This window comes from Schizophyllum commune, assembly GCF_000143185.2.
Source record: "Schizophyllum commune H4-8 unplaced genomic scaffold SCHCOscaffold_1, whole genome shotgun sequence".
Taxonomy (NCBI): domain Eukaryota; kingdom Fungi; phylum Basidiomycota; class Agaricomycetes; order Agaricales; family Schizophyllaceae; genus Schizophyllum; species Schizophyllum commune.
The window spans coordinates 733,407-761,022 of record NW_026089538.1 but is presented as its reverse complement, the minus strand read 5'-3'; the positions used below and the strand labels follow the sequence as shown (position 1 = coordinate 761,022).

Here is a 27,616-nt window from a genome sequence, read left to right as displayed (position 1 = left end):
TGGACATAATGAGCGCCTTCCCGCGCTCTTCGATGTCGAACTCCCAGCTCGAGACCATCAGCTGGTTCTGTCGAGCTATCGGATGCGAGACGACGCTTCCGAGTGTCAAGCAAGTCTATGACCATCGCGATGCCATCCTAGCATGCGCAGGCGCTGCTACGGAGGTTGTAGAAGGATCGTTAGACAATATCTACTGTGTCAATGACCTCGGGAAGATCTTGCAGCACGTAAGTCCCCCTGCAGCCCTCAACGCCGCGGTCACTCATGCTCATTCATGAAGGAATGGGCCAACCCCTGCGTGCGCCCGCATATTGACGATTATCCTGTAGAATACGGCCCCAACGATGTGTTCGACCGACAGGCTCAGGGGCAGCGCTGGTGTATGGAGGTTCACGGAAATCTGAGCGCGCCCATGTATCGTGGTCCTGGTGATCAAGATTTCTTCGTAGACGAGCCCGCGCTTGTTGATAGCCACGACGGTCCGCCCTATGTAGCCATGGTCACGCGCTGGTTCAAGCGCGACGGACTTGTTTGGGGAAGAGGGCACGCAATGGAGTGCGATAGCTCCGGAAAGGAGTATATTATTGACGGCGCGCTATGTCTTGAATTCAAGGGCAGCGACCTCCTCCTCAACTATGTGAGCTTGGAGAAGCTCCACCCCAAGCATAGACTTCCATCCCCTAACCAGATCAGAGGTGAGGACAATTTTCCTTTGATGTCGGGCCACAGCTGATGCAGGCAACTCAAGGCGTGAAGTGTGGTGGCGCACTTGACCATGATATTATGCCGTGGACTGAGCCTCTTCCTAATCCCTGGCGTACCAAGGCCAACGGGAAGCGTGTCTTCACCCCGCCTATCGAGTTGTACTGCGACGACACGTCTGGCAACCAATCCAAGCGTTGGAACAAGCATAATTCTTTTCTATTCACGCTTGCGGGCCTGGATCCAAAGTACGCGCATCTCATGTACCACATCCACTTCCTCGCCACTTCGAACATCGCGCCTCCGCTCGAGATGCTAGAGCGTATCGTCGATATGCTAGTGTAAATATATGACAGTGTTTCCCGCTGGAACAGAAGCTGATGTCTGCCCTTAGGGACCTTCGCGAGAACGGTGTTGAAGCATACAACTACGTGCATCGGGAGGTAGTCCTCCTCGCACCGTGGATACTCAACAAGCTTGGCGACAATCCGATGCAAAGCGAGCTCTCGTCGCATATCGGAACGCGCAGAAAATGCCATTGCCGCATCTGCAACCTCCATCGAGACTGTCCCGCAGGTCGGTCGGAGCAACAGCGCATATACGACAGCCTTAGCGTGCGTGCAGTCCTTGAGAATCATCACACTGCCTAGATCATGACCGCACCACAGGTAGGCTCACCACGAAATATAGAGGAAACTCGGGAAACCCTCAAGCGACAGCTTGATTGCTTTCTGCGTGGCGCACCTACATCGGCAGGCTCCATCGCGACCGCTACAGGCGTAAAGGATCAGTATTTCGATCACTTCTCGACGAAACTCGGCCAAGCGTGCTCGGAGGAGAAGGAGAAGGCGCATCGCTTGCGGCAAGCCGGTGACGAGGAAGGTGCAGACAAGGTCACTGCCAATCTGGCAGCCCTCATGCGGGAGCTGCGGGACGACATGCCCGCTGACCTATTCAAACCAGGGCTCCGTATTCCAGGTACCGTGTTGTTCACTTGAAGGACATCAGCTTACATCTCGAAGGTCTCGATCCCAATGCAGATACGCCGGTCGAAGTTCTTCATACGGTCCTCCTGGGCTTTGTCAAGTACTTTTGGAGGGACGCGATCTCGCTCCTGGATGATGGGAAGAAGAAGAAACTGATCGCTCGGCTCGACAGCCTCGACGTCTTTGACCTCGGCCTTCCTCCGCTTCGAGGTCAGACGCTTGTACAATATGCGGGCTCCCTCACGGGACATGACTTTCGGGTTATTGCTCAAGTTGCGCCTGCCGTACTGTTTGATCTTGTGGACAACAATAGATACGAGGCTTGGCTCGCACTCTGCCGTCTGACACCGCTAGCGCTGCGGCCCGAGCTTAAGTCATTAGAAGCGTACCTGGTGAGCTGGTATATTCACCACGAGCTTCAAGTTCTGCACTCTGACGTTGGCATATCAGATCAGGTTAGAGCATTCCATCGACGACTTCCTTGCATGCACAGCGCTCTGGTCGAAATCGTGGTTCAATAAGCCAAAATTCCACTTAATTTTACACCTCCCGCGCCATATCCGTCGTTTTGGCCCAGCCATACTGTTCGCAACCGAGTCGTTCGAGTCCTACAACGCAGTAATCCGGCTGCGTAGTGTGCACTCAAATCGGCACGCCCCCAGCCACGATATTGCGATGCAGTTCAGCCATCTACATGCGGTGCGGCACCTCCTCAGTGGCGGTATTTACTTCGACAAGGACGACATGAACATGGTATGCCCCCTCCGAGCAGGCAAGAATGTCCGCCGCCTTCTTGATGATCCATACCTTGTCCATCTCATGGGTATGGATAAGCTGTTTACGGGTGAAGCAAAGGCAGGTGAGTCTGGTGCTCCGTGGTCTGCGCGTCAAGATACGACTAGTAATCGACCTTCTAGGATCCTTCATGCGCATTCCGAAGATCGACAGGATCAACTGGAGCTGTACACTGGCATGCGCTTACGGACTTCAGCGCCCTCTGGACACGATCGCCCATCCCGCAGCACCCTTGTCTTGGTGCCAGTGGGTCACCCTGTCGAACGGAGACATCGCACGACTGCAGAGCATAGTGGTCCTGAAGTCGGAGGCGCAACCCGGGTTCCAGTTTGGTCGGATTGAAGAGATTCTCGCCAACGAAGAGACACGACGTGTAGCTGGTGTCCTTCTCCGACCATGGGTGCTTGGCGAAGAACTTCAGCCCTACCGCTTCCCCTCACTGACGCCCGACTGCACGCGTCGTCCTGTGTGGGTATACATCGATGTGAGTGCAAACAATATTTCCTGCGGCAGACAGATTAAGACGCTAATCATTTCGAAGTCCATCGACGCCGCTGTACACGCCTTTCACAACTGCAGCCAATATGCGTGTGCTCCATCGAGGTCTCGGCGCAAGGTTCAAGAACGCCTTCAACGGTCAGAACACAGTGACGAGTATCTTCACGACGCAGCTCCGACCGACCTTGTGCTGAACCTTGCTCAACTGCGCAGTGCCGCTGTCCTCGACCCATTTCGGCCGCATACTCGCTATCCTGGACTTTCGCGTGAAGAGGTCGCTGAGCGGGCGGCTGAGGCGGATGATACCACCGTCAGAGCGCCTCTGCAAACAGCGGGTAAAAAGCGACAGAGGAAGACGAAGGCAGTTACAAACCAAGAGCAGGCTCGTTCGAGCATTTCTCAGCGGCCTGCGCATTCGAAAAGAGGCGCTGGGAATCCTCGCACGTCTGTCGATCTGCTTGCGCAAGGACAACCTGCGTCTCAGGCCCCCTTCACAGGGCATCACGAGTCGATGGGACCGCCGCCTGCAAAACGCTTCCGAGCAGCAGAGACTACAGCCTCTGCGCGCCCCGCTAGCTACCCATCCATGCAGGCACAACCCGAGCATAGTGGCAGCGCTCCCGCCATGATGTATGCTCATTCCCAACGACTGAGCTCGAGGGAGCACCACAAAAATTCGGGTGGCATACTAGGAAACGAGCGGTCAGTTGTCCTCAGTTTTCCTTTCTCGTGTTCTATGAATTAATTGTTGTCACTTCAGTCCCTTTTATTGGCAACCCAGCGATTTCTTGCACGGTCCAGTCACTCACCCTTCTATTCCACGACCGACGCAGCCTTCGATCTCAGCCTCTCCCGGGTCTGTTCAAACCTGTACGTCTCGATTATGAAGTGTTCTGACGGTCTTGACGATTTCTCAGTGCCGACAGAACACTGGGCAAGGAGAGATATTGCACACCAGTACGAGGGGTACCCTGCGGCCCCATGGACTTCGCGCGCAATCGATTGTACAGCCCAGCAGCGCGCTGAAGCAGCCCATCAATCGGTACCTCACCCACACCATTAGACCAGATGTTTGCTGCTCCGGTACTCACTTTGTGTACGGTACAATGGCTGCGAATATTTGTTTTATCTTGTAAATCCGCCTTGACGATGGCAGAGGCGAAGCGAGAAGTCATGTGAGCGAGTCCATGCGGTCGCAACCGACCGATGATGCCATTGTCAGCGCTTCCACGGCCGCCTCGTCCCCTTCTTCACCCAACCTGAGCTTGAACTTCCCTTTTCCCGAGACGGCTCAAGATGCGTATTGATTTGAGTCTGTTCATCGATGCATCCAGCAATCATCGTAGCGGACAGGAAGGAACTCGGTCGGTAAGCCTAGGGGAATATCTTTCCTATATTATTGACCTCAAGGTCTGTGCGAGAGCTCTTCACGTCCGCCTCAAGAGCTGTGGCGCGAAGATGAAGGCACGCTGCAAGCTGAAGTTGAACTTTCGGGGATCCATCACGTGGGCCCGGGCCAAGCTGGTGAGCAGCGTGCGCCTCTGCTTTCACCTCCGCCTCCATGTTCGGCCATGTCCTTCCAACCAAACTATTCATATAATTCAGCCACTGGTGACAGCCCCCTCTGTCAGGAGTCAGTCTCTGGCGGTGTCGACCGACGCACGCCATTTCTGAATTCCACAACTCGTGTTCATCCCTACACGCACAACGAGAACCACCATTCTGCTCAGCGTCGCGCAGAGTACCTCGCCAGCACTGGTCCTCCATCTCTTGGGCTTCGTCCTTCTACTTTCCGGGAGGAGATGGGCTACGAACGTCCGGGTACCTCGGAAAACACGTTAGCAGCGACTCGAGCTGGCACAGGAGTCCCTGGGCGACCGCCCCTAGGAGATCTCTCCACCGCCCGAAGCGCCATATCCAGCAACAACACGGATAATGAACAACGACACCTCATGTACGGTGATGCAGCCAGCTTCGGGCCTCAATCGCATGCGCGCGACCTGCGGCACGTCGATAGGATCGCAAACGAGTTGAAGATCACCGACACAGCGCAACGGAACTTCCTTTACGACGTTGCAGAAGTGCGTGTGCCATTGTATAGCACGAAGCCTTTGCTTACACGCCTACATCTACAGTGGAGTCCAACGCAGGCTATCCCGTACGTCGCCGCTACCCAGAGGATGATGACGAACATGCTCGTGTGCATGCAAGAATCCCAGCGCAAGCTCGAGCACGATATGGAACTCGTGAAGCGCACCATCGCTATAGAATGGGAGCCTCAGCCAGGCCTTCGGGTGCGTTGTACTGCTTCAAGTCTCAAAACGATCTCACCCATCTCATTGATGCAGGACGCACTCGTCAAGGTCTACCAACACTTCCTAGTTGCTCCCCGAAACACCTACGAAGACATCTCGGAGCGCGCGATTGTATGTACTATGATTCCTGTCCTCACTCCCTGCTCACATCGTCGCGAGCAGGACTTTGTCGAAGCTAACCTCGCGCGCTTCCAAATCGACTATATCTATAACTACCACCCTACTATCAAGGAGAAGGTTCAAGACTTCATCACCTCATCAGCCACCGAGATACGTAGCTCATTTCGTAAGGTGGTGAGTAAGGGTGCCGTTCAGACAGCTCACTCGTGAGGCCTAACGCGCGCTCGCAGCTCTTCAAGTCCATTGAGGCGGGCCAGGAGATACCACTCGAAGAATTCACGCAGTACATACTTAAGGATTATGAGGCCTACGGCACGCGCGACGTGACAAACCAACGCAAGGCAACATTTGCGCTCATGGTAAGCCTTCCCTATGCGTCGGTACTTTTCGTCAGTAACTCACTTTATTCAGCGCAAGGTCGCCCATCCCCTCCTTCGGCCGAAGAATAACGAAGGGGGAACGGACCGCACGCGCTACAACTTCTACGAGAACCTGGAGATAGTGCTTGACGAGCTCGTCGAGGCTCACGGCGATAACCGTACTGATCGTGCGTGGCAAGTGTAAGTTTACTCCGTTGTACATGCACGTTTGTCCGCTATTGACCGCCTATTACAGATGGGAGCTAGACATCATCAAAGATGACGAAGCGAAATTCGTTGGACAGGCGAAGGTGCAGAGGCCGCGTCGCAAGGGCCGCAATACACGCGACCCAACTGGCCTTATTGTCAATGAGCCCGCGCGTCCGCCGGATGCTTAGGCTGCGAGCGGCTTTCAATACATGATAGTTGACATATCAATACACAGTGTTAGTATCAGTCCCAGTGAGCGCGAGCCGCAAGCATGGATTTATATCAGGGCATTCCCTATAAGGCAATGATCTAGTTGAACTTCAGTGTCCCGGCATCTCCCTCGCTTCGTCATGTCCCGTGTCGACACCAATTTGGGCAGGTGGGGCGGGTGGAGTAGCCGCTGGAGGCCAGCGTCAGGATCCGCGAGCCCCCAGCGGCTTGCTCTGACGGTTGTGAGCAGTGGCGAGGCCGCTCAGAAAATTCCGCTGCGCGTTTGTGTTGCGGTGTACAACAGTGAAGGTGGGCGGCATGCCGAAAGAGCAGTGAATGTCGCTCGGAGGTAGGGGGCCGTCGAAGATCGCAAGAAGCAACTTAGCAAGTGCGAAGTCGAACGGCAAGTCAAAGTCAGCGAGCCTATCATAATCAAGCGCCGTGCCCAGTCAGGCATTGCTCCACGGTGTTGAGAAGGGCTTGGTTCTCCAGTGCGGCGGCCACACGTTCCTTGTCGTTCAACTGCTTGTTCACTTTTGGCGTGCCAAGAAGGACGAGAAAAGAGCGAAGCCAAAAGTCAGACATTCCAAGAAAAGGTGTGGAGGATATCGTCAGCCCGATATGAATGAGGTTTGTATGAATGACTTACGCGTATGTTCACTTTGATGCGACCCGGGCTTGACGTGAATGTCGACTTTATAGCGGTCTGGAAGGCTGCGAAGCAAGCGGACGCGGATAGACAGCCCTGGGAGCGCCCGACGACCGCCGCAAGAGAAACCAGACGGAAGAAAGAAAGGAGCGGAGGCCAATCGTGCGTGCCGGGGCGGTGCGATGGGAGTCGGGGGACCGTTGAGAGCGGAGCAGGGCCCAGAAGGATCACAGGGAAAGGTAGGAAGTGGACATGTTCAGCATGTGGTGGCGCGGGCGGAAAGAATTACCAATTACCTATCAAGGTCGACATGCCGCAGTGCGGGACGGTGGGCGTGAACTCGACGTCGATGAAGTTGCGGTCTATAGCGATCTGAGGCGCAGATACAACGCGCAGCTCCTCAAGCGTGTTGGGATGCTCAGGATCGTATATATTTCGGATGAGGTCTGCGAAGGTGTGAGCCCCGCGCTCGAATATCGAGCCTTCAAACCAGGCTTACCAAAGATCTCTTCCTGATCAATCGGTTCTGCGCCATCATTCTCTGGCACATCCTCTTCCATATCTTCCATCCATATGTTCTTCCCTGTATACAGAGACGCCTTTGGCGCAGACGACGCTGCAAAGACGGTCGGATTGGCGTTGAAGAGCTGGGACGACATGACGGTTTGGGAGTACAATAGCCAGGTCTAAGCGTACTGCTCATGGCGCTCACGTGTGATCGGGACCGCCGGGCCGGAACAATGTTTTGACTTCGTGACCAGGCGCGGTGGCTGGTCCTTGCACTCGCACTTCATCGTCGTACATTCCAGTCGTCAAAGATGCCTCTCAAGGTGAGTACACTGCTTGTACGCGTTAACGCAGTATACTGAACCAGTCATCAGCGAAAGCGCACCGAGGACGCAGCAGCAGCTGAAGACGGCGCGGCAGCACGTCCGACGCGTCGTTCTGCGCGTAATGCGACCGCCGAGTCGACCACTGCAGCTTCCAGCGCTGCTGCCAAACCTGCCGCAACCAAGAAGGCTCCGGCGAAGACCTCGAAGGCGAAGAAGGCGTATGCACACAGTGATTTCGCCCCGCATCGACTTACATACCTTTAATACAGAGCCGATCAGTCCGACGGAGAAGAACCAGTCAGCCCTTCATCTTTTCGCAAAGACACCCATCTCTGACATCTTCCTAGCCTCCCCCGAAGAAGGCACGCGCGACGAAAGCCACCACCACCAAGGCCGCTCCCGCGAAGGGGAGAAAAGCCCCGACGAAGAAGGCCCCCGCACCCACCGACAGGTAAGCGCCCACGGCACTCACACGCTTGCCACCCACGCTCATTTCGCGTCTTCCCCTCCTCCTCGCCCTGCCTTCCCAGCACGGATGATGTAAGTCGCAAGTCTCCCGATCGTATGCCTGTCGCGTGGCTAATGACACCCCGCCCCTCCCTGATCAGGCCCCCGACGTCGGGTGAGTGCCAGCACCGACGCTGACCCTGCTCTCATGCGGCTCGCGCTCTCGTGCTGCTGTCCTCGCTTCTTTGCATCTGACCTCTCCCCTGCCAGCGACGACAACGGTGAACAGGCGGGCCCGAGCAGCAGCAAGGCCAAGGTGCGCCGCGGCGTCTTTGTTCCGTGCGATCTGTACCCTGTGTTGACGCGTCGCGCATTCACAGACTCCGAAGCCGGCCAAACACGAGCCGTATACGCCCGCGCGGGCGAAGGCGCTGTTTGACGCGTACGAGGACGCAGACGAGAAGGATGTGATCGGCGCGGAGGGCTTCATGCGCCTATGCGAGGACGCGGGGATCGAGATGGAGGGAGCGCATCCGCTCATTCTTGCGTGGCATCTGCAGTGCAAGGAGATGGCGAAGATCAGCCGCGAGGAGTGCTTGAAGGGGCTGGAGAGTTTGCAGTGCGTGTGCCGACCGAAGTGTGGCGTTCATGGCTAATACCCTCTTCAGAACGGGCACCCTCCCCCAGCTCGGCATCGCGCTGAAGGACCTGGAGACGCTCCTCGTACATGGCGAGACGTCCAAGGAAACACCGGCGATTGGCAAGGTCCAGCCATATAACAAGGCCGTGTACCAGTCCTACGCCGCCGACCCGCAGAAGAACTTCCGAAGCCTGTACAACTACTGCTACACCCTCATCAAGCCTCCGTGTGTCTCCACACCTCCCACCCCCTGATACCCGCTCACCTTGTCCTTAGGCAATCCAAAAACATCGACATGGAGGTTCGTTCGCCTCACAAGTCGCCTGTTCGCTGCCACTCACCACCGTATAGACTGCATGCGCGATGTGGTCCGTGTTGCTTGCTCCGAAATACCCGCACATGAAGAAGATCGTTGACTTCACTACTGTACGTCGTACATATTTTGCTACTTGGGCCAACGTTGCTGACTATCCCCAGGAGCGCATACAAACCCATCGCGCTGCAAATAAGGACCTCTGGCAAATGGTGCGCGGTTCCTTTCTCGCGTACTTGGCATGTAGCTGATAGCGCATATCCAGATGCTCGAGTTCTGCGAGACCGTCAGCCCGAACCTGGATAACTACGAGGCGGACGGGGTGAGTTTCTTGTCCCGCACGACCGTTATGAAGCTGACGCAATATGTGCAGGCATGGCCGACGCTCTTGGATGAGTTCGTAGAGCACGAGAAGGGGCAGCAAGGGAATGGGCAGGAGGCGTAAACGTGGTGTTGGACTTTGCCTTCGAGCCCTGGACAGTCACGTCAATCTACAGTCCATCTATGCCTGACGCAAGGGGCTTGCCTATATCTATACACCCGCTAATCTAATGCCCATGCTCGTGTATGCTTAGAACTGCTACTCATATGCCTAGGCAGGATCTGCGCTGTGCATCAAGGCTGTCAAGTTCATGACTTCTCGGGTGCAGTGCCTCTTCGCCCCGCTCGACACGCGTCATCGCCTCCTTGCCGAATCTCATCGTCTGAACTTTGCCTCCTGCATCCATCTCTTCCGATGTACGAACACGCGCGAACGAATTTCTGGACGATGGCCAGCTTTCATTGATTTCTTTGGATCCATTGTTTCGAAATAGGCAGTAATGCCATGTCACTGTTCACCAAGTCCCTGCCAGCGTCATGTGGCTAGCGTCCCGCATTCAGGTGCGTTATCGGTCAGCTGGACCTGGTCTTGCCTGACTGCCCTCCCTAGTGAACAGCTCCATCTGAGCTCTGCGTGCGTGCGGAGAATAGCCCATCGCTTCAGGTGGCAACCAGGTCCGTGCGAAGAAGGCGCCCGGATGGTCGAGGTCAGGCGTTCCCCCTTCACCTGGATGACGCATCTCTTCGACGTCCACAACATCCACTTGCATACCACCGTTCTCAGTTTGCGTTACACACCGCGTTCAGCATCGCGCTCGCGCTTGAGCCCAGGCTCTAGATCAGCTTAGTCAGCATTGCGGGGACTTGACGGGGAATCCATCGTCTTTTGTTCCAGACGACGACGAAGGCCTGCCATCTCGACGATCCCTGTCACTCGTTTGTTCCCCCCAGCCAATGCACTAGCTAGTGTCCCCCTTAACATAAGCCAAAATGTCGGACACTACCACCGCTAGTGCGTTCCCCTCCGTCTCGCCTTGTCCCCCGCTCTAAACTCTCTTCACACAGCGGCTACCACTGATACGTGAGTCGCGTAATGTGCGCGGGAGTGCGCGAGATGAACGTTTGCTAGCTCGACCGATTCCCCCACCACCACCACTCGTGAGACCTCGCCGACCACGACCGCGGACCCCACGACTACCACGGATGAGACCACGACGCAGGATACTACCAGCGAGGAAACTACTACGGAAGACACCACTACGGAGGAGACCACCACTACGCAGGACACCACCACTTCCAGGGAACCCACGACCACCCAGGCGACCACTACATCCACCTCTGATACCACGTCGCAGGAGCAGACGACCACGGAAGACACCTCCACCTCGACGAGCAGCACCCGGTCCTCCTCCACTACTTCCTACTCCGTCTCTACCGACCCCGGCGGTGACACCGTCACCCAGACCGTCGTCGTCCCCGTGACGCCGACCCTCACGCAGTCGCCGACCACCAGCAGCGGCGCGTCTGATGGCGATCACTCCTCCGCCTTCTTCGACAACAAGGGTGCCGTAGCGGGCGTCTTCACCGTCGTCGGCCTCGTCGTCGTTGCTCTCCTCTTCCTCGCCGTTAGCATCATCCTCAAGCGTCGCCGTGCCAAGCGCTTCGACAAGGAGGTGCGTGCGCTCACGCATCCCACATTCACATGACTGACTCGCACAGGTTGAGAAAGCGGCTGCCGAGGCTGCCATGGCATCCGCGCCCCAGTTCGACGATGAGGACTACGACTACCCGGCTTCCTCCACCGGACCCTCTGCGGGGACCCAGCCCTACTCCGACGTGTCCTCGCACGGGACGTATCAGCAGCAGCCGCTCGCCGTCCCGCCCGAGAGCTACAATATGCAGGACATCCCAGCGCAAGGCGGCTACTATAACAACCTCGGCGGAGGCGCGTATGCCGATAATCCCTACGCTGTTGCCGGCGCCGCAGGCGCGGCGGGTATCGGTGTACGCCGCACCCTGTCAGGTGCAGGCTCACCCGATGCGCATGAGCCATACGCGGCTTTCTCTGGCCCGGAGTACTACCAGCACCAGCAGCAATACCAAGGCCCTGAATACGGGCAGCAGGTGCACCAGCCGCAACCTGAGTACGCTGCGCAGGCGCCGCCAAACCCCGAGGCCGCGTATGGCGCGTACGGCGCGCCTGTCGCAGAGCCCCAGGGCCGCCAGCGCACTCAATCGGTCGCTGGCGGGCGGAGCATGCTCGACCATGGTCCGGATCCGTCGCCGCAGAGCCACAGCGGCGAAAGCTACGCCGCGCACTACGAGGCAGGCGCTAAGCCTACGCACAGCGAAACAAGCGACCTGCCGAACCCATTCGCAGCGTCGACGCCCAGCGAGGAGGAGAGCGATGACGAGTCGGACGATGAGCAGCAGCGACCGAAGGTGCTTAAGGTTGCGAACGAGTAGGCGGGCATGGTTTTCACGGTGGTCTGACTGTCAGGCCCCTCGTCCTTCCAAAACGACTAGTACCATCGACAAGAAGTTTACTTCCCCGCTCCCACTGTCTGGTTCTCCAGGACTACTCACCCACCGCTTACTGTGGATAGTGGATCTTCCTTCTATGTTTATCTGTGCGTTATTGAATGGATACCTCTGTGTTGTCGATTGGATACCTCGGCGGGACCTGTTGTGTCGCTACTTTTGTATCTTACTCGAGCACGCAATCATCCTTTTTCCCCTTCCCTCGTGAAAACAAATTGTGGAATGCTGACACGCGTTGTCGGCCACGGGTGGTGACGGTGAGGGGTGGGACATCGTGGGACTTTCAAAAGTACAGTATCTACGAGCAAACAGAGGCAAACAGTGGTGTTGCGAGTGCTTCCTCATTGACCGTCGGTCCTATAGTGTAGCGGTTATCACAGTGGATTCTGATTACAGCCTTCCACTAACGCAGGTTCGATTCCTGCTAGGACCTCTCTTGCATTGGTCCATCTGTTCTTTTTGGCCGCTGCCGGGGACAAATGATGGTGCACGGAAGGCACGTACAACCCCCCGTGTACAGTCAAGCAGCCTCCAACCCATACCCACCGGAGTGCCTGCGGTTCATAGCCTTGACTGCGTACAGTATATTGGCAGGGTCTTCGAGGACTGGCAAGTCAGGCAGTTTTATTTATCAGTTTGACGCCTGTCTTGGAACCAACCTTGAATGCCATTGCCATATCCAATTTCTACGATGATGGCCACACGTAAGGTAAGTAGAGCTGGGCGCTATGCAGGCCTTCACACATCGGTCAATAGTGACTTCAGTGCTTCTCCTTCTCCTTCTCGTCAGGATACAACTGGAGGTGTATGTCAATCTACGTCGATGACAAAGGGGGAGGTGATACGAACCTTCCCTGGGTTCATGATGTTGAGCGGGTCGATGGCGCGCTTCACCGTACGCATGAGCTCGATGGTACTCTCGCCGAGCTCCTCGGTCAGATACTCCTTCTTTCCGACGCCGACGCCGTGCTCGCCAGTGCCTACAACAGTCGTCAGCATCTTCTCGCATCCCACAGCCTGCAGGCCCCGAATCGGATGTTTTGCCAGCTACTTACAAGTACCATCCATCCGGATCGCGCGATGCACCAGCCGATGCACGGCGCCCTCGACCTTCTTCAGCTCCTCGTCGTTCCTGAAGAGCAGCAGCGCGTGGAAGTTGCCGTCGCCGACGTGCCCGACGATAGTGCTGGTCAGGCCCTCCTGCTCCAGATCGCGCTTCGTCTCGTGGACAAGGTGGGGGAGTCTGGATACGGGGACACTGTAGAATAGTGCATTTAGCGGGGAAAGCAATTTGAGCAGACGAGTCATCTTGGACGGGCGATGATATCGTTGAAGGGAGCCATGACAAGTGAATAGCATGAAAACAAGACGCACCAAACATCCGTCGTCCAACACCTTGAGCCCGGATGTGCGCCGAGAGTCGAGATCAGCGCGTACTTGCGGTTCTGCCACAGAGTGTCCGCCTCCTCGTCTGTCTTGGCGAACTCGAACTGCGAGCTCCCATGCTTCTTCACAATCGTCTTCAGCGTCTTCGACGCGAGCTCGATCGCGCCCGCGTCGCCCTGCACTTTGACGAAGAGCGTGTCCGAGACGGGGTACGGCTTCTCGACGAGGCCGGCGGTGTTGATGGCGGCCATCACTGGAGGAATGAGTCAGCCAAGGGCGCACATGTGCGGGGTTTTTCGATAAGAGTGCCACAATATAGGGCAGACGCAAAAACGAGTTAGAAATATACGTACTGTGATCGTCAACGAGCTCCAGGCATTCTGTATCCTCATCAGCATTCACCAAACAGAATGACATTGAACTGAAGCGCACGCATCAACGGCCCATATGGGCTCTGCAGGATTTCCTGCACGGCGCTGACCGCTGCGCCGACGTTCGGGAACTGCGCCATGGCGACATTCGTCGGGAGGCGCGGCGCAAGGCGGAGGGTAGCTGCATAGAATGGTTAGTCTCAGTGGTAAGCAGCGTAAGAGAAAGAAGTGAGCGACAGGGCGGGGAAGGGTGAATAGGGGAGTCAAGGGTAGGTCAGAGGCTGTGCCACAAAGTCCGTTCACTGACCCTCAGTAACAATTCCCAGTGTTCCCTCCGCGCCGATGAACAGCTTCGTCGAATCCCACCCGGCAGACGACTTGCGCGCGCGCTGCCGGGTCTTGACGACTTCGCCATTGGGGAGTACCACGGTCTAGCGCAGGAAAAGTCAAGATGTATTCTATAATTGCGATGACATTTGTGGCAACTCACCACATTCAGGAACCATTCGCCCTTTGCCGTGCCGTAGCGGACGGCGTTGGCTGGGGAGAGATGAGTACGAGACAAAGGAGATGCCGAGTGAGTGGGCAGAACGCACTCCCGCTGCAGCCTGTGCCGATCATGCCGCCGATGGTCTGTTATGGGGCTTAGATTGGCATCAAGCACGTTTGTTTTCCAAGCTCACTGCACCAGGTCCTGGGTCAAGCTGAGAGGAGGATGAGTAGGGTATTCATGCACGTAAATGAGAGTGCTTACGGGGAAGAAAAGGGGGATGCCCTTCTCCTTAAGGGTGTCGTTGATAGCTTCCCATTGTACGCCGGCTTGACAAATAAGGTCGCCGTCGTCCACTGAGAGACGTCAGGTTTTCCTACAAAGACGACCAAAATTGGGAAGGGCACACCATTGATGCGTATAATCTTGTTCATCTCCGACATGTCGATGCATATGCTTCCGGTCTTGTAGCCCGCGAAGTGCCCCTCCAAGCTGGTAGCGCCGCTATACGGCACGATAGGGATGCGATGGGTACGCGCAATGTTGACGATGGTGACAACATCCTCTGTACTTCTGGGGCGGACCTGCAGGACCGTCAGAGGGGAAGAGGATCGGCACGTCCGCGGTACATACCACAACCGAGTGGGGGGAAGTAGGGAGGTAAGTATTGTCTGACGAGCCGTACTGCGCGGTGATGATCGGGTCCGTCACGACGCGCCCCTCTTCAGGGAACGCCTCGCGCAGCTTCTCGATCGCCTTCAGGACGTCGCGGTGCGAACCATAGCCGGGCTTCACCGCCTGCGTGCCGAGGCTGCCGCTCTGTCTCTATGGTAAGTTTAGGGTCCCCTCGGCAGAATGTACACGCACGAAGAACTTCCCATCCACCCAGTTCGTCACGCCGACGACGGCGATCGCAAGGACCGCGGCCTGGACGACGACGCGGAGGCGGAAGGCCTCGCGCAGCTGCTCGGCGTACGTCTTGGGAGGTGGGGGAGGAGGGGGGGCCTTCTGCTTCGGCTTGCTCATGTCTGGAGGGGGAGGGGGTTGCGGGTGCACAACATCCTCGAAGCGAGGGAGGGGGCGCGTCTGGCGCTTGACAGGGCGTGGGAGGGGCTTGCTCGCGGGGTCCTCGGGCTCCGTCGCGTACGTGCGTCGGAGGAGGGGCTGCAGCAGAGCCCTTGGCTGCTGCTGGCTCTGGCGGCATCGCACCCTCAGGAACGCGCCCGATACCCTCGTCGAAGACATGATGAGCGGGAACAAGTCGCAAGCGCGCGCGAGAACCGCAGACGATGGCGCGCACCGGAACACGGCCCGGGTGGCTGACCGACTTTGTGGCGTTCGGGCGCTTTTTTGACTTGTCGAATCCTGGACTTCGCAGGAACCAGGTTTCCTCCCAAAATCCCTGCCTTCTCTTCTCCATGCTCGCCCTCAATGGACCGTCGAAGAGCGCCAAGCGGGTGCGGCTGCTCCGGTCACTGCATACGACTTCGACGACGCTGGCAATGAAGCAGAAGAAGGCAGCTAAAGAGCCCGCGTCGAAGCCCTCACGGAAGCCGTCGAAAGCCAGGGTCCCCTTGCGCCAGCACACCAAGGTCTCGCTGCAGCAGCAACTTGCATATGATAGGTACCGCAGGGCGCAGGAGGAACAGCAGAAGGAGGCCGCCAAGTCCAAGATCGACGACAAGAAGGCTGCTCCCTCCGAATTCGCAGACGCGACGGCGATGACTGTGCCGCGCTCTAAGCATTCCTTGACGCCCGAGTTCTCCTCCCCACCGCTACTTCCTGGACTTCTCACGAGTCTGAAGGACTACATCGGCCATGATGCGGCGCCTACCGACATCCAGGCCCTCAGCATGAAGTGGATTCTCGACGAGGGCGCGAGCGCGTCGCAGTACGGCCAATACCTGCTTGCATCGGAGACGGGATCCGGAAAGAGCATAGCCTATCTCCTCCCCGTTCTGCAGTCTGTCAAGCAGGCAGAGATCTCCGGCCGTCCCTTGCGACCGTCACCCTCCCGCTTGTCCCCTCGCGCCCTCGTCCTGGCCCCCACCCACGAACTAGCACGGCAGCTTACCTCTTTCGCCAAGGGCCTCGTTCACAATGCCAAACTGCGTGTCCTCTGCACAAGCCAGGCGAACAAACCCAGCACCCACGCGCGCCACGACAGGACCGCGCGTGCGCTCGAGCGCAACATGGATGACCTCTTCGGCGTCACGGGCGAGGAGGGCGAGTTCGAGATTGCGCCGCCAAGCAGATCGCAAGCGCGCGCCGCGGATGTGGTGGTCGGCACACCGATGAAGATTCTGGAGATGAATCGGGGCATAGGCTGGGATCGCGCCGCGCGCGACGCGGAGGTGGATAACAATGGTCGTGATCGGCGCCCTGGAAGTGGCGTCGCCGAGCTTGCAACGCGCACCGCAGAGACGCCGGGCATTGGCTACGAGAATGTGGAGTGGTTGGTCGTGGACGAGGCGGATATCCTCTTCGGTGCGTACGATCACGTACAAAGGCCGACTCATGCTAACAATGCCCAGACCCCGACTTCCAGGAGTCCACCCGCCTGCTCATGGCTGACATCGCCGCCGCTCGCGGGCTGCCCATCTCCCCCACCGTCATCCCCGTGGAGCCCAAGAGCCGCACCAAGCCCGTCACCCCCACCCCCAACCTGCCCTCCAAGCGCCGACAACTCGCCCCCTCCCTCCCGTACAACCTCATCCTGTCCTCTGCCACCATCCCCGCTGCCCTCCTCGCCTACCTCGATGCGCACCACCCGGACATGGTCCGCCTCGTCTCCCCAGGCCTTCATAAGCTCCCCAAGAACATCCGCGTGCGGCACGTACCGTACACTTCCGGCACTGGTCGTGAGCGCGACGTCGAGCGCGAGATGCGAAGGGTGTGGGCGGAGGATGGAGGGAAGACGTACTCGAAGATCGTCGTGTTCTGTAACAAGTCGACCAAGGTGCAGAGGTTGGCGGCACTTCTGGAGTCGAGGGGCATCCGCGCGCTGGCGCTTACGAGCCGTCCGAGGCGAGGCGTCGCGGAAAAAGACGATGCGGAAGACGGAGCGACAGAGGGCGAAGAGCTGCCGGTGGTGACCAGCGCGCGCGTGCGGGGCACCAACCGGTATCTCGCGTCCTTTTTACGCCCCGCCGTCGGCCGCAAGAAGGCCTTCGAGGAAGAGGAGAGGGCGAAGGAGGCCGCCGCGCAAGCGGGCGAGACCACCGAAAAGTGGAAGCGCAACATGGAGCTGCTAGAGCAGGCGCCCGCCCCCGCCCTCGAGGGCTTCTCGCACCCCGCGCTGAACGCCCCCGGCGGCAGCATCGCGCATCTTGGGCTCTCCGGCGGCGCGACGGCGGGCTCCAGCGCCATCGCCAACTCCTACACCTCCCCCAGCGGCCTCGCCATTCCCTCCCACTCCCCACAGGCATTCCCCAAGTTCGCCCCCTCCGAGGCGCCTCATGTATTGATTACCACGTCCCTCCTCTCGCGCGGACTTGACTTCGGGCCCGACGTGCGGACCGTGTTTATCATGGACGAGCCGAGGAACATGGTCGACTTTTTGCACCGCGCGGGGAGGACGGGACGCGCTGGCAAGATGGGCGAGGTGGTCGTGTTCTCGAAGATGAAGGGGAGGGGGAGCGCGAGCTCGAAGGATATGAAGAAGCGGGTGTCGCAGTTGAGGAGATAGATGGGTCCTCCTTACTGATTGGGCGGCCACGATAGGTGTGCTTGCCCCTTTGCTTCTCTTAGTACCCCTCCTCTGCATCGTCTATCACCACCACTTATTGTACAGCCTATAATCCCATCTCATCCCTGCTCATTGGGGCGTCCCATCTCGAGCAACTTTCGGCTACGGAGACCCGCCGTTCCTTGACCTGCAATTGTCAAAGCTAAGGTTCTCGGATTGTGGTACTCTCCCATCCTTATTGTGCTGTTCAGCTGACCTTGTCAGAATTGCGCCCCTCATTGAATGTACCCTTCTTGGAATCTGGGAAGATACCTTATTCGAATGACATACCTGTCTCCGCAGCCGACAAGACAATAATCGGAAACGGCTATCTCTTCCTTGCGGGGAAGGTTGAGTTCATTGGCTACATTAGCTTCATTAGTTTTGGGACTCCGGTGTCGGCGAATGCTCAGGTAGTGGAAGTCTTCCTTTATCTTCTCTTTGCCACGAAACCTCAGATGTGCAGGTTGACGATGTATTAGCAGTTCGATTGGGGATTCGTCCGTCGAACGAATTGCCTTCGTCAGCCGGCATCTCTCTTTCAGTCCGGATTCAGGAGTGTCGTCGTCATGTTGAACGGACCGCAATTGTCTTGCCCTCGACTCATCTACACTCTGGTCCGTGAACCCGACCTCAATTGTGCGTGTACGTCCTGCGGCTTGACGCTCGGGCAAGCTAGCCCCTTCAGCGGTCCGCTTTCCCAACAGGCCGAAAAACCTGGTAATCCTGTAGCCGTGCAAACACAATAGGCAGAAAAAGCTCTGAGAATGCATGAGGTGCGTGTTGTCTTTCCTTTACACGGCGCCTGACGAATGCAAGATGGGCGCTGCTTCATGCACTCGCTCAGTGCAACCACACTTTGTATGGCCAAGAGAACTCGCCTCCACCGCCTTGATCTACGCACTATCACTCAACAGCGTTCGCGTCGCTCCTTGTTAGTCCGCACGTCTCTTCGTAGCTCGTGTTGTGTCACTGAGCTAACAGCGCACAGTACATCGGGCTCATACGGCGCATCGGGTCACTGTATAAGGGCTGTGCGAAGGACCGTAGCAGTATGCGGCGAGCCGCCTGTGAACAATTGCCGATACCTTTCACTTGGGCGACACGTCGCTTATCCGTACAGGAGAGGGTTTGCTCATGTTCCTCCTCACTCGAACATGATAGCTGACCTATATGGAAGCAGACAAGAGCTCTCATCCAATTTGCTGTAGGCTCCGCCATTAGCCGCTCAGGGCGCGGGAAATGCAGAGCGGAAGCAATTCATAACCCCGGATGGGAACAACGCACATCCGGATTTGGAAGGCCTTTGTCCCACTTTCCGTCTTCGGCGAACAAACAGCGTTGCAACCGTTGATGTGCGTATCGATGGTGCCTCTCCGGGATGGGGTATGCATGGTCTCGGTGAGAGAGAGAGAGAGAGAGAGAGAGAGAGAGAGAGAGATGGATATTTGGGGTGGGCAGGGTGGTGAGGCGGTATGGGAACCCGTGTCCCGATAGCTGCAGTGCGCCCATGCGTCGCAGAAACCCGAGCGCCGACGCAGAGGTCGCACTTCCATCATCGAATAGCGCATGCCCGCGGCGAGCGATAGGAGCGCAGGTGCGCCTGTCTGCTCGGGTACGCAGCAGACGGAAGCGAGCAGCTTCAGACTCAGGATGGGCGGCGGAGTCAGAAGGGTACGTACGTCTTCCGTGTGCATAGCACCTGCGCCTTCGATGTGTATGCATATGGCGTCGCGTGTACGCGACTAGCTACGCGTGCGTGGGATCCAGACCTCAAGCAGGAGGGTGCGCGGCAATCGGTGGGCGGTTCCCCATCTAGCGGACAATGATTCAAACCATGCGGTTCGTGTTCGGTGCCGGGCGAGCGGGGAAGTACAGGAATTCATGTCCGCTAAGAGTATGTAGAAAGGCGCACTCTCGCTCTAGCTAACCCGCGATAACGCACCCAATTGTGAACTCCAACTTTGGCCACAATAAGCGCTCGTTGAGCGGATTCAAACGGGGAGGTCGGCGTGCAAGCGCCGCACGTGGTGTCTGCATGTTCGGACACGTGTAAGACAGCATGGCGACCGATCGGAACTAAACCAAATCCGGAACAACAAGGCTTCCGAGCTTAAATAGTTGCCGTCGCAAAGCCGTAAAATCGCCGACTCCGTTCTTCCCTCCCACAACCAAGTCGAACATTCGAACTTCACCCTCCCATCTTGCATTGAAACGTATCTATCATGTCGTCGCCGACGTCGTCAGAGGTATGTTTGCCAACGTTCGCGCCGTTACCCCTACTGATCGCGCGCCGCAGTATTCCTCCCTTGACACTCAGTCGTTCTTGGTACGTGCAAAGTATGTGGCGGACAAAGTATGTGCTTACCCGGTATGCAGATACGCAGGGTCCCACCCCCAGGAACGTACAAAGTGAAATACAGCGGCGCGCGCTGGGACTACTACCTCGACGTGCCCCAGGCGGGCGAGACGATTGACATGTCCCTCGCACTACCCCATTACCGCGCCCGCAACCAACCCATTGACCACCGAATGAACATCTTCGTGGGCAATGAGACAGGCCCGGTCAAGCTAAAGATCGTGCGTCCCACCCCCCTCCTCCCGGTAACCCCTAACTGACCTCCCCCTCCCCTCAGTGCCGCAACACACACCGCACCCGTTTCTCCCTCGAGGTCTCCGCCTCCACCTCCGACGTTGTCGTCTGGATCCCCTCTGACTTCAAGGGTACGATCACGCACTCGGGCAAGGCGACCTTCTCCGCGGGCTTCGTCAACCACGTCGCCGCGAACGCGCGCATCAACGACAAGGCGCTCGATGCCATTGACGGCAACCTCGACGAGGACGTCGTCATCGTGTCTACGCACGGCACCGTGAACTTCCGCATGTGGGACGTGCGCACCAGCGCTGTCGAGAACCCGCAGAAGGAGGCCATCAAGCGGATATTCGGGGTGAAGCGCCGGGCGCCCGAGACGCCGGTCAACTGGGACTTCCTCATTCAGGAGTAGAGCTCCCCCGTCGCTACGCACTGCTCACCCCTGCTGTCTCGCTCTCTGCGCTGGACTGGCTCCTTGCTGCATCATCATCATCATCCCGCCTCGACGGCTCCTCCCTGGACCAATGCCTCCGCACGCATCTATGTCCCCTGCATGATCATCACGGACTTCGCCTTCAATTGTACACATTGCTGCATACCATTTAACCATTATACCTGTTCCGCCATTGTCACCGGCCTCTCCGCCATACACAGTCTCGACCCCCTTGTAGCTTTATCTCCTCTCCTCAACGCCGTGTATCCATACCATCTCTAGACATGTTCCCTTCACGAACCATCCTATGCCTTGTTCATGACCTTCACATATATCAGCAACATATATAGCATTCCAACGTTATGCTCGTATACTCTTAGGTTCCCTTACGACTACATTGAATATTCATCACACGTACAGATCTCCCGAGCATGACCTGAGACAGCTTTAGGGGAAGGGGCAACGGTAGTCATTTGTAAGTCTCGCCCATCCCTGACTTGTAAGTCTGAGTTCGTCGCCAGACTCACCTCACCCCGACTGAGACAAGCGCCGGCGTGTATGAGCGCGTTGACAATGACCCGTTGAAGGCGTCCCGCACGCGTATAGAGCTCGAGAGGTTCTCGGTAGAAGATGCACAGGATTCCAGAGGGAGGTCCGCTAGCCCGATTCCCTCCGAGAAGGCCTGATGAGTACTCTAATAGAAAATATCAAGCTATTCGAGTGCAGGGACAGAAATACTTGATAACGAGTCCGGAAGGGTCAATAGTAGCTTAAGCACAAGAGGAAGAGCTAGCGCGTAGTGGATCCGCAAACTCTATCCTCTGACCCGGCAGCTATTGAGGATGTCCGCGAACTACAGAAGGATGTCCGTGAACTACAGAAAGATGTCCGCGCGCTATACAAGAATGTCCGCGAGCTACAAGCGAGGGCCGGCGAACTACAAAAGGGAGTCCGCGAACTAGGCTTTGATGCGTGTGCGACGGGGTCGCGCTCGACTAGTGTGAGTAGGTAGGGCGCGTTATTGTTATGCGCGGTGCTACTGTGCGATCCGTGCCCACTGTGCGGCGAGTCCAAGACGCAGGACAGGGAGAGGCAGGAGCGGCGAGGACGCTATCGAGGTGGCATGCAGTAGTTTGTGCGCGTAAGGGAATCTCTTTGGCCACAAGAAGGTGCAAGCGTAGCGCCCGAGCTCATGAAGCAGCGCCCACGTAGCCTTCGCACGACGCCAGATATGAGTTCTCTTTGCAGGCGATTCCGGGTAGACTTGCCAAGCTTTGCTCAGTAAGAGGTTCGGATAGTCGGACGGAAGACCGCTGAAGGTGCCAGCTCGCCCGAGCGTCGAGGTCGCAGGCAAGGCGCCCAACAAGTGAGCCCGGATCCAGGCCAGGGTAGGCAAGAAGGACGAGAACGCGATACCAGCGGTCCCTTCAGAAGGTCAGCAGGAAAAGCAGATCGCTGGCGACGCAGGCTCGCCTGAGATATAGAAAGCCAGCCGATAGAGGTCAGCCCCAAGGGAGGGTCTGGGTAAACAAAGGAATCGCGCTAGCCATGTAGGGAGCTCTTGCGTCAAAGCAGCGCTCAACAGGAGAACAGTCGTGGTTCACAAGGGGGCCACTCCTCGTCTTCGACTAACCTTTCGTAGATGTGCGAACCAGAAGATGCGGCGTTGATAGAAGATGCAGAAAGACATGAACGCACTGAGGCATACGCCGACACGGTTCCATGAAGACAGTTGATGCACGTTGGCCTCAACCCAGCAAGAGGCATCAAGCCCGAGGCCTGAGGCATCCAACGCCTGCAGGGACAAGGTTGAAGCATGAACGTCGCGGTCAAGGCGGGTTCGAACGTTGGCCGTGACAGGCGCGTCCACACTTCACGTGCCCGATCGCGTCGTCACTGGTCACGTCTACCCCGCTTACTCCTGCCCACCGTGAGACTCTCTGCTCGTCGCCAGTGTCATCGAGCTCGCCGTGGACAGCGCCGACCAAACCTATACTACGGCTCTGTGCTATGGACCGCTTTTTCGTCACTTCTGTCGAGGACCCAACCGACTTCCCCGCACCCAGCCTGCGGCAACTTGACGGCGCGCTCCGGTGTACAATCTGCGGCGAGCTCTTCGATGGGCCGGTTTCTGTGCCGTGCGGGCACTGCTTTTGCTCGGGGGTGAGTGAGCTATGAGGACGTAGACGTATGCGGTGAAATGCATGTGCCACGCAGGGGGCTGACAGTACAGTAGTGCATACGCTCGTCGATGGCGGACAAGCAAGAATGCCCGATCTGCAGACATAACGCGAATGAGGGCACCTTGCGCGTAAACATACAAGTAGAGGACATAGTAACCGCGTGGAAGACAGCGAGGTACGTGCTAAGCGCTATGACTGATGGGAACGCGCTAATTAGGGTGGATGCAGACCGTATATGCTCAAGCTCGCTAAAGACGACGCGGACGCGCAAGCAGAGGCATCAACTGCAGGGAAGAAGCGCAAACGCGGCCCTGAGCCCAGTACCTCTCGTTCGAACTCCAATACCACCGCGGCTGGCAATGCGGAGGTCAAGCGCGAAACCCCTGAGGAGGACGACGACATCGAGATGATAGGCTCGTTGGGCGCCAAAGCACAACGTACGTCCACTTCTCTCACTTGCTTACCGGTCCCCACTGACATTAAGCTGGTTTAGCGGGCGACGATGACCCCATTGACTGTCCTGTCTGCTTCAAGCCCGTCAAGTTCAAGAACGTCAACTCCCACATCGACAGCAACTGCAAACGCCTTCTCCATACCCCTAAACCTACCAAAGCTTCTACATCCACATCCTCGTCCTCCAACGCCTTCTCCAAGCTGATGCCGTCCGGAAAGTCGCGGGGGAAGCATAAGGAGGACGACAACGCCGCTCCGCTGCCGAAGGTCTCATACGACACGCTCAAGGACAAGAAGATCAGGGAGCTGCTGGCGGACGAGAAGCTGCCGACTACGGGAGACCGGGCAACATGTGTGGAGAGGCATAAGAAGTGAGTATAGTCACCGTGCATCAGGTCGAGTGGCATACTCATTGTGGCGTAGGTGGGTCATGATATACAATGGGAATCTCGACCGGTCGGCGTCGAATCGAAAATCGCGTGCGCAACTGCAGAAGGAGTTGAAGAACTGGGAGGAGACCATCAAGCCGAAGAGCTCGAAGAAGCCTGCGGTCGAGAATGCGGAGGCTTATGTCGTGAGTTGTACAACTATCGCTCTGCATGACGAATGCACTGACAATGTCCTCCCAGCGAAATCACAACGACGATTTCAGGCGCTTGGTCGAGCAAGCGCGTGCGAGTCGCCCGAAGAAGGACCGGGACAGCGCGCAAGACTCACAAGTTGATGCTGTTCAGGATGCTAGGCAAGACGAATTCACGCCCTCCTCGACCGAGCCGACGCCACCGATGTCGTCTTCGCCCAACAAAGACATGACCATCATCGACTTGAACTCGTCACAGGATTCTGCCGAGGTCGTTGCATAGGTAATCCGTCTGCCGATGCTGAGTTGCCACATCTTCTGCATCTGTACTACATGTCAAGGTCGTCGTCGCTAGATCTGCTGCTTATATATCTCTGCATTCGTTATTTTCCAAGATTACTTAGCCTGGCCAATTCGTCAGACATCTCGACGAGTTGTCTGCCTTTGTCCACGCACCTCCGTCTTCGTGGCCGATGGTAAGCTCAGATAGCATCCTTCTCTTCTAGGACGAACGAGATATCGTAGCCCTCGTCCTCAAAGATGTCCTGCACCAACAGATCCAACATATCCTGCCTATTCCTCACACACCACTCAAGATAGCCAAACGCAATCGCGTGCGCCACCATCGTGTTTAGCAGGTCACACTGCCAGTCCTCCCCCGTCGGCAGCGGGCACTTGTACCCAAGGATCCCCAGCGCCATCATCGCCCCGGTGATCAACTTCTCCGCGTCCTTGATATCCTTCCACGACCCCGGCCGCTTCAGCTGCACGTTCCGCCGCGGGCGGTACGTCTTCGCCATCGGGTGCAGCTGGATGTGCGCATTCGCGATGATGCCCTCCATCGCCTGCTGGTACTGCGTCGCGAGCAGGTTGGGATTCTTGATCTCGCCCGGGGCCGCGCTCAGGGCGACGGAGAAGTAGGCGTGCAAGGTCCGGCCCATCTCCCAGCGCGACTGGATGCGCATGTTCCCTTTCAGTGCCTGGATGGTGAGCAGGTTCATGGCCTCGTTGGCGGTGCCGGGCCAGTCCTCGCGGATGCCGAGGTCGAGGGGGATGTGGGGCTTGTTGGGCGGGGGTGGGGCGGGGATCTCGAGGAGGAAGGCGGCGAGGGCGGGGCACTCGGAGCGGAGGGCGGTGCGGAGGCGCGCGTTTTGCGCTGCGGATTGGATGATGTGGGCGACGACTGTGGCGTTGAGAAGGCGCTCGAGGGCGGTGCTGTGTACGGAGGATATGCACCCGGCACCTGCCGCTCGTAGGAGCGGGCGTGCAGCATCTAGTAATCGTGAGGACGCGGCAGGATCGAGGCTACCTGGGCAGAGGACGGCGTCATCTGCCGCCTTGATCTTGGGTTCGCGGTAGAGGTGCGCTAGAACTGAGTGGACAGCGCGACGGTGGTCCTGCAAAAACTGTGTGTCTGAGCCGATCGCGAACAGATGGGGTAGTCGTCCAACAAATGTCGATGCACAATCGTAGAGCGAAGCGCGAGGTGGCGTTTGCGAAGATTGTAGTACGAGTGACATGATAAACGCGAACACGTCCTCGTTGAGATCATTCACCAATACAGGCGAAGGGCCAGAAGGCTTCGGCGGATAGAGGAGCTGGGAGAGCAGCGCTTCATAGCTCGGCCGCTTCTTCATATCCTCGAAGTCCATGACATTCCGTAAGTAGTAGCGCAGCGTGCGCACCATGAAGCTCTTGTTCAAAAAAGTGACACCGCCTGTGGGAGCAGTGCAGAGCAGGACGGCCTTGTTCAGATTCAGCGTCTGCTCCGAGGTGAGTTTGAAGATCTTGAAGGTGAACGTGTCCTTCTGCGCCTGCTCCGATAGACGGTACTCCTGCAGCTGCTGCGCGAGCTCTCCAGGCGATGCATTCCGATCCCAAGGTATCCCGTTGCGCCCATTCGCGTACGTCGGTTCGGAAAACTCGAGCGGGTAATCCGCGAGCACGCTCGCAACCTTCTTGCGGAGTTCCGGGGTGCAGTACTCTGGACGGAGGGCAGAGTTACGGAGTACAATCGCCAGGCGCGGGCTGAGGATGAATAGCCGGTGCATGAACATCTCGCGCGCCTCCACATGGAAGCCCTCCGTCATGCCGAAGGCGCTCGGCGTGAGGACGAACTCTTCGCCTTCGGCGGCCTCCCAGACACCGGGAAAGTACGCTTGCGCCTGCATCTGGTACAAGATGGCCTCGAAGTTCCGCCCGCCGAGGTAGTTGATCATCTCCGTCTCGGACATCGAGGTCAGCTTCTTGTTGTCCTTCATCCACGCCACGCCATCCCTGTTAATCTGCTCGTGGGGCGTCTCCAGGAAGTACTGGAGGAAGTGAAGCCAGATGTCGGCTGGAGTGTGCAGACCCTTCGCCTTCCCGTATTCTTCGAGGCGGTCTCGACCTTCCTCGTTCCCGGGAAGGTTCATGTCGAACAGCGAGACCCACATCGTGCGACGGCGGTAGTGCATGAGGAATAAGAACTTCCGCAGGGCTTCGAGGTCGGGACGAGTGAGCGTGAACTTGCCCCACGGGATGGATTCGTGGATGCCTCTGATGATCTTCGCGGCCCTTTTCTCGAGCTGACCAAGCTTCTCCTCCAGGTGGTTGACGTTAAAGCTATTCCTCGCGTCGCGGTACATGTTTTGCGTGCCGAAGATCTTGCCTATGGGGCGCGTGTCGAGCGTTTGCTTCTCGACATCGTAGTACAACACGTATTCGGGGTCGACTCCTGTTCGACGATAGGCCTTGTTGCGTTCGGCTTTCGACCTGAAAGGCGATAGTCAGTGGGAGCAAACACTTCATTATGATGTCGAACTTACAGGACGGGTCCAACTTGATACCTACGCAGGATGAAGCGAGGGATGAAATGGTGGAATTGATCTCGCGGTGGCTTATTCTTGTTCTCGCGAGGGGGGCTGTGCGACGGTGGGGGTGACTGAGCAGGTTTCGACATAGTTCACGGGACCAATGTCCGCGATGAGGTTCTACTGTGTACTCGGCAGGGAAATAGCGACAATTGTGTATAATGAACGCTGGATTGGCGGGAGAGTTGGCCGCTCGAAGTGTGCCTCAGACTCAGGGAATTACGCGTTGGGAGGTTCTTTCAATCAGATACAGCGTTTTGGTAGGACAAGATCCACCAAGTCAAAATGAACATGAGTGCACAAGAGTGAACGCGTCAGGGAGCGCGGAACCAAAACCTGTGATGTCACATCGTTTTCCGCGGTCACGTGATCGGCATGTTGAACTTTCACCGTCCCGGCAAGGACTTATAAGGGTACAGTAAGGAGATAGGGGCGCAGTGTCAGACGTCCACAGAGGGCTTATATGTGATGTTTACGTCTTTGACGAAGATCATAAATCCAGCTCTGGCTTGATCAACGCCTTAGGGATCCACTGAAGCACGAGTTGCAGTCGCAATCAGCGCTTGCTTCGCGGGTCGGGGCTTGCATGGAGCTCATTGACACTCTAAA

The 27,616-nt window shown here is 57.4% G+C and overlaps 11 protein-coding genes and 1 non-coding gene across 12 annotated transcripts; 8 read left to right on the top strand and 4 right to left on the bottom strand.

Moving 5' to 3' along the window:
- Positions 1-8: 8 nt before the first annotated feature.
- On the top strand, positions 9-3,726 carry SCHCODRAFT_02482378 (uncharacterized protein; the record flags this gene model as incomplete). The annotated part of the gene is made up of 8 exons (XM_050342815.1): positions 9-227; positions 281-695; positions 749-1,029; positions 1,080-1,316; positions 1,371-1,680; positions 1,725-2,080; positions 2,139-2,547; positions 2,591-3,726. 8 exons carry the CDS (start codon positions 9-11, stop codon positions 3,724-3,726), a joined length of 3,363 nt encoding a protein of 1,120 aa, XP_050202684.1.
- Positions 3,727-4,463: 737 nt separating this feature from the next.
- SCHCODRAFT_02604788 (uncharacterized protein) lies at positions 4,464-6,389 on the top strand. Its single transcript, XM_003035359.2, has 7 exons — positions 4,464-5,062; positions 5,117-5,275; positions 5,330-5,407; positions 5,459-5,590; positions 5,647-5,775; positions 5,828-5,976; positions 6,032-6,389. The coding sequence occupies exons 1-7, from the start codon at positions 4,553-4,555 to the stop codon at positions 6,171-6,173; spliced, it is 1,299 nt and encodes a 432-aa protein (XP_003035405.2). The 5' UTR covers positions 4,464-4,552; the 3' UTR covers positions 6,174-6,389.
- SCHCODRAFT_02604785 (uncharacterized protein) lies at positions 6,340-7,506 on the bottom strand (the record flags this gene model as incomplete). The annotated part of the gene is made up of 4 exons (XM_050344127.1): positions 6,340-6,728; positions 6,845-6,940; positions 7,141-7,290; positions 7,344-7,506. 4 exons carry the CDS (start codon positions 7,501-7,503, stop codon positions 6,628-6,630), a joined length of 507 nt encoding a protein of 168 aa, XP_050202683.1. The 3' UTR covers positions 6,340-6,627.
- Positions 7,507-7,629: 123 nt separating this feature from the next.
- Positions 7,630-9,679, top strand: SCHCODRAFT_02604782 (DUF298-domain-containing protein). Its single transcript, XM_003035360.2, has 14 exons — positions 7,630-7,674; positions 7,726-7,895; positions 7,947-7,974; positions 8,025-8,128; positions 8,208-8,217; positions 8,286-8,299; positions 8,395-8,440; positions 8,505-8,743; positions 8,793-8,990; positions 9,041-9,065; positions 9,116-9,190; positions 9,242-9,289; positions 9,343-9,399; positions 9,451-9,679. The coding sequence occupies exons 1-14, from the start codon at positions 7,663-7,665 to the stop codon at positions 9,520-9,522; spliced, it is 1,098 nt and encodes a 365-aa protein (XP_003035406.2). The 5' UTR covers positions 7,630-7,662; the 3' UTR covers positions 9,523-9,679.
- Positions 9,680-10,062: 383 nt separating this feature from the next.
- Positions 10,063-12,139, top strand: SCHCODRAFT_02604777 (uncharacterized protein). The gene is made up of 4 exons (XM_003035361.3): positions 10,063-10,410; positions 10,464-10,479; positions 10,528-11,071; positions 11,118-12,139. Exons 1-4 carry the CDS (start codon positions 10,389-10,391, stop codon positions 11,862-11,864), a joined length of 1,329 nt encoding a protein of 442 aa, XP_003035407.1. The 5' UTR covers positions 10,063-10,388; the 3' UTR covers positions 11,865-12,139.
- A 153-nt stretch (positions 12,140-12,292) lies between these two features.
- Positions 12,293-12,372, top strand: SCHCODRAFT_t22. Its single transcript has one exon. It is a non-coding gene; the product is annotated as a tRNA-Gln (tRNA).
- Positions 12,373-12,545: 173 nt separating this feature from the next.
- On the bottom strand, positions 12,546-15,461 carry SCHCODRAFT_02604773 (uncharacterized protein). The gene is made up of 14 exons (XM_050344126.1): positions 15,054-15,461; positions 14,820-15,005; positions 14,596-14,770; positions 14,451-14,542; positions 14,380-14,400; positions 14,293-14,329; positions 14,187-14,236; positions 14,004-14,127; positions 13,758-13,877; positions 13,679-13,705; positions 13,314-13,578; positions 12,995-13,197; positions 12,789-12,919; positions 12,546-12,736 (listed from the first exon to the last, which is right to left on the bottom strand). The coding sequence occupies exons 1-14, from the start codon at positions 15,429-15,431 to the stop codon at positions 12,701-12,703; spliced, it is 1,845 nt and encodes a 614-aa protein (XP_050202682.1). The 5' UTR covers positions 15,432-15,461; the 3' UTR covers positions 12,546-12,700.
- Positions 15,462-15,552: 91 nt separating this feature from the next.
- SCHCODRAFT_02604771 (P-loop containing nucleoside triphosphate hydrolase protein) lies at positions 15,553-18,044 on the top strand. Its single transcript, XM_050344125.1, has 2 exons — positions 15,553-16,673; positions 16,721-18,044. The coding sequence occupies exons 1-2, from the start codon at positions 15,605-15,607 to the stop codon at positions 17,872-17,874; spliced, it is 2,223 nt and encodes a 740-aa protein (XP_050202681.1). The 5' UTR covers positions 15,553-15,604; the 3' UTR covers positions 17,875-18,044.
- A 1,002-nt stretch (positions 18,045-19,046) lies between these two features.
- On the bottom strand, positions 19,047-19,720 carry SCHCODRAFT_02008222 (uncharacterized protein). Its single transcript, XM_050341518.1, has one exon. It carries the CDS (start codon positions 19,608-19,610, stop codon positions 19,134-19,136), a length of 477 nt encoding a protein of 158 aa, XP_050202680.1. The 5' UTR covers positions 19,611-19,720; the 3' UTR covers positions 19,047-19,133.
- A 338-nt stretch (positions 19,721-20,058) lies between these two features.
- On the top strand, positions 20,059-21,390 carry SCHCODRAFT_02604767 (uncharacterized protein). The gene is made up of 4 exons (XM_003035363.2): positions 20,059-20,162; positions 20,213-20,242; positions 20,293-20,493; positions 20,550-21,390. Exons 1-4 carry the CDS (start codon positions 20,139-20,141, stop codon positions 20,916-20,918), a joined length of 624 nt encoding a protein of 207 aa, XP_003035409.2. The 5' UTR covers positions 20,059-20,138; the 3' UTR covers positions 20,919-21,390.
- Positions 21,391-23,190: 1,800 nt separating this feature from the next.
- On the top strand, positions 23,191-24,438 carry SCHCODRAFT_02482875 (uncharacterized protein; the record flags this gene model as incomplete). The annotated part of the gene is made up of 5 exons (XM_003035364.2): positions 23,191-23,297; positions 23,351-23,559; positions 23,616-23,946; positions 23,999-24,149; positions 24,205-24,438. The coding sequence occupies 5 exons, from the start codon at positions 23,191-23,193 to the stop codon at positions 24,436-24,438; spliced, it is 1,032 nt and encodes a 343-aa protein (XP_003035410.1).
- A 199-nt stretch (positions 24,439-24,637) lies between these two features.
- On the bottom strand, positions 24,638-27,308 carry SCHCODRAFT_02560247 (uncharacterized protein; the record flags this gene model as incomplete). The annotated part of the gene is made up of 2 exons (XM_003036171.2): positions 26,963-27,308; positions 24,638-26,909 (listed from the first exon to the last, which is right to left on the bottom strand). The coding sequence occupies exons 1-2, from the start codon at positions 27,094-27,096 to the stop codon at positions 24,638-24,640; spliced, it is 2,406 nt and encodes an 801-aa protein (XP_003036217.2). The 5' UTR covers positions 27,097-27,308.
- Positions 27,309-27,616: the final 308 nt, after the last annotated feature.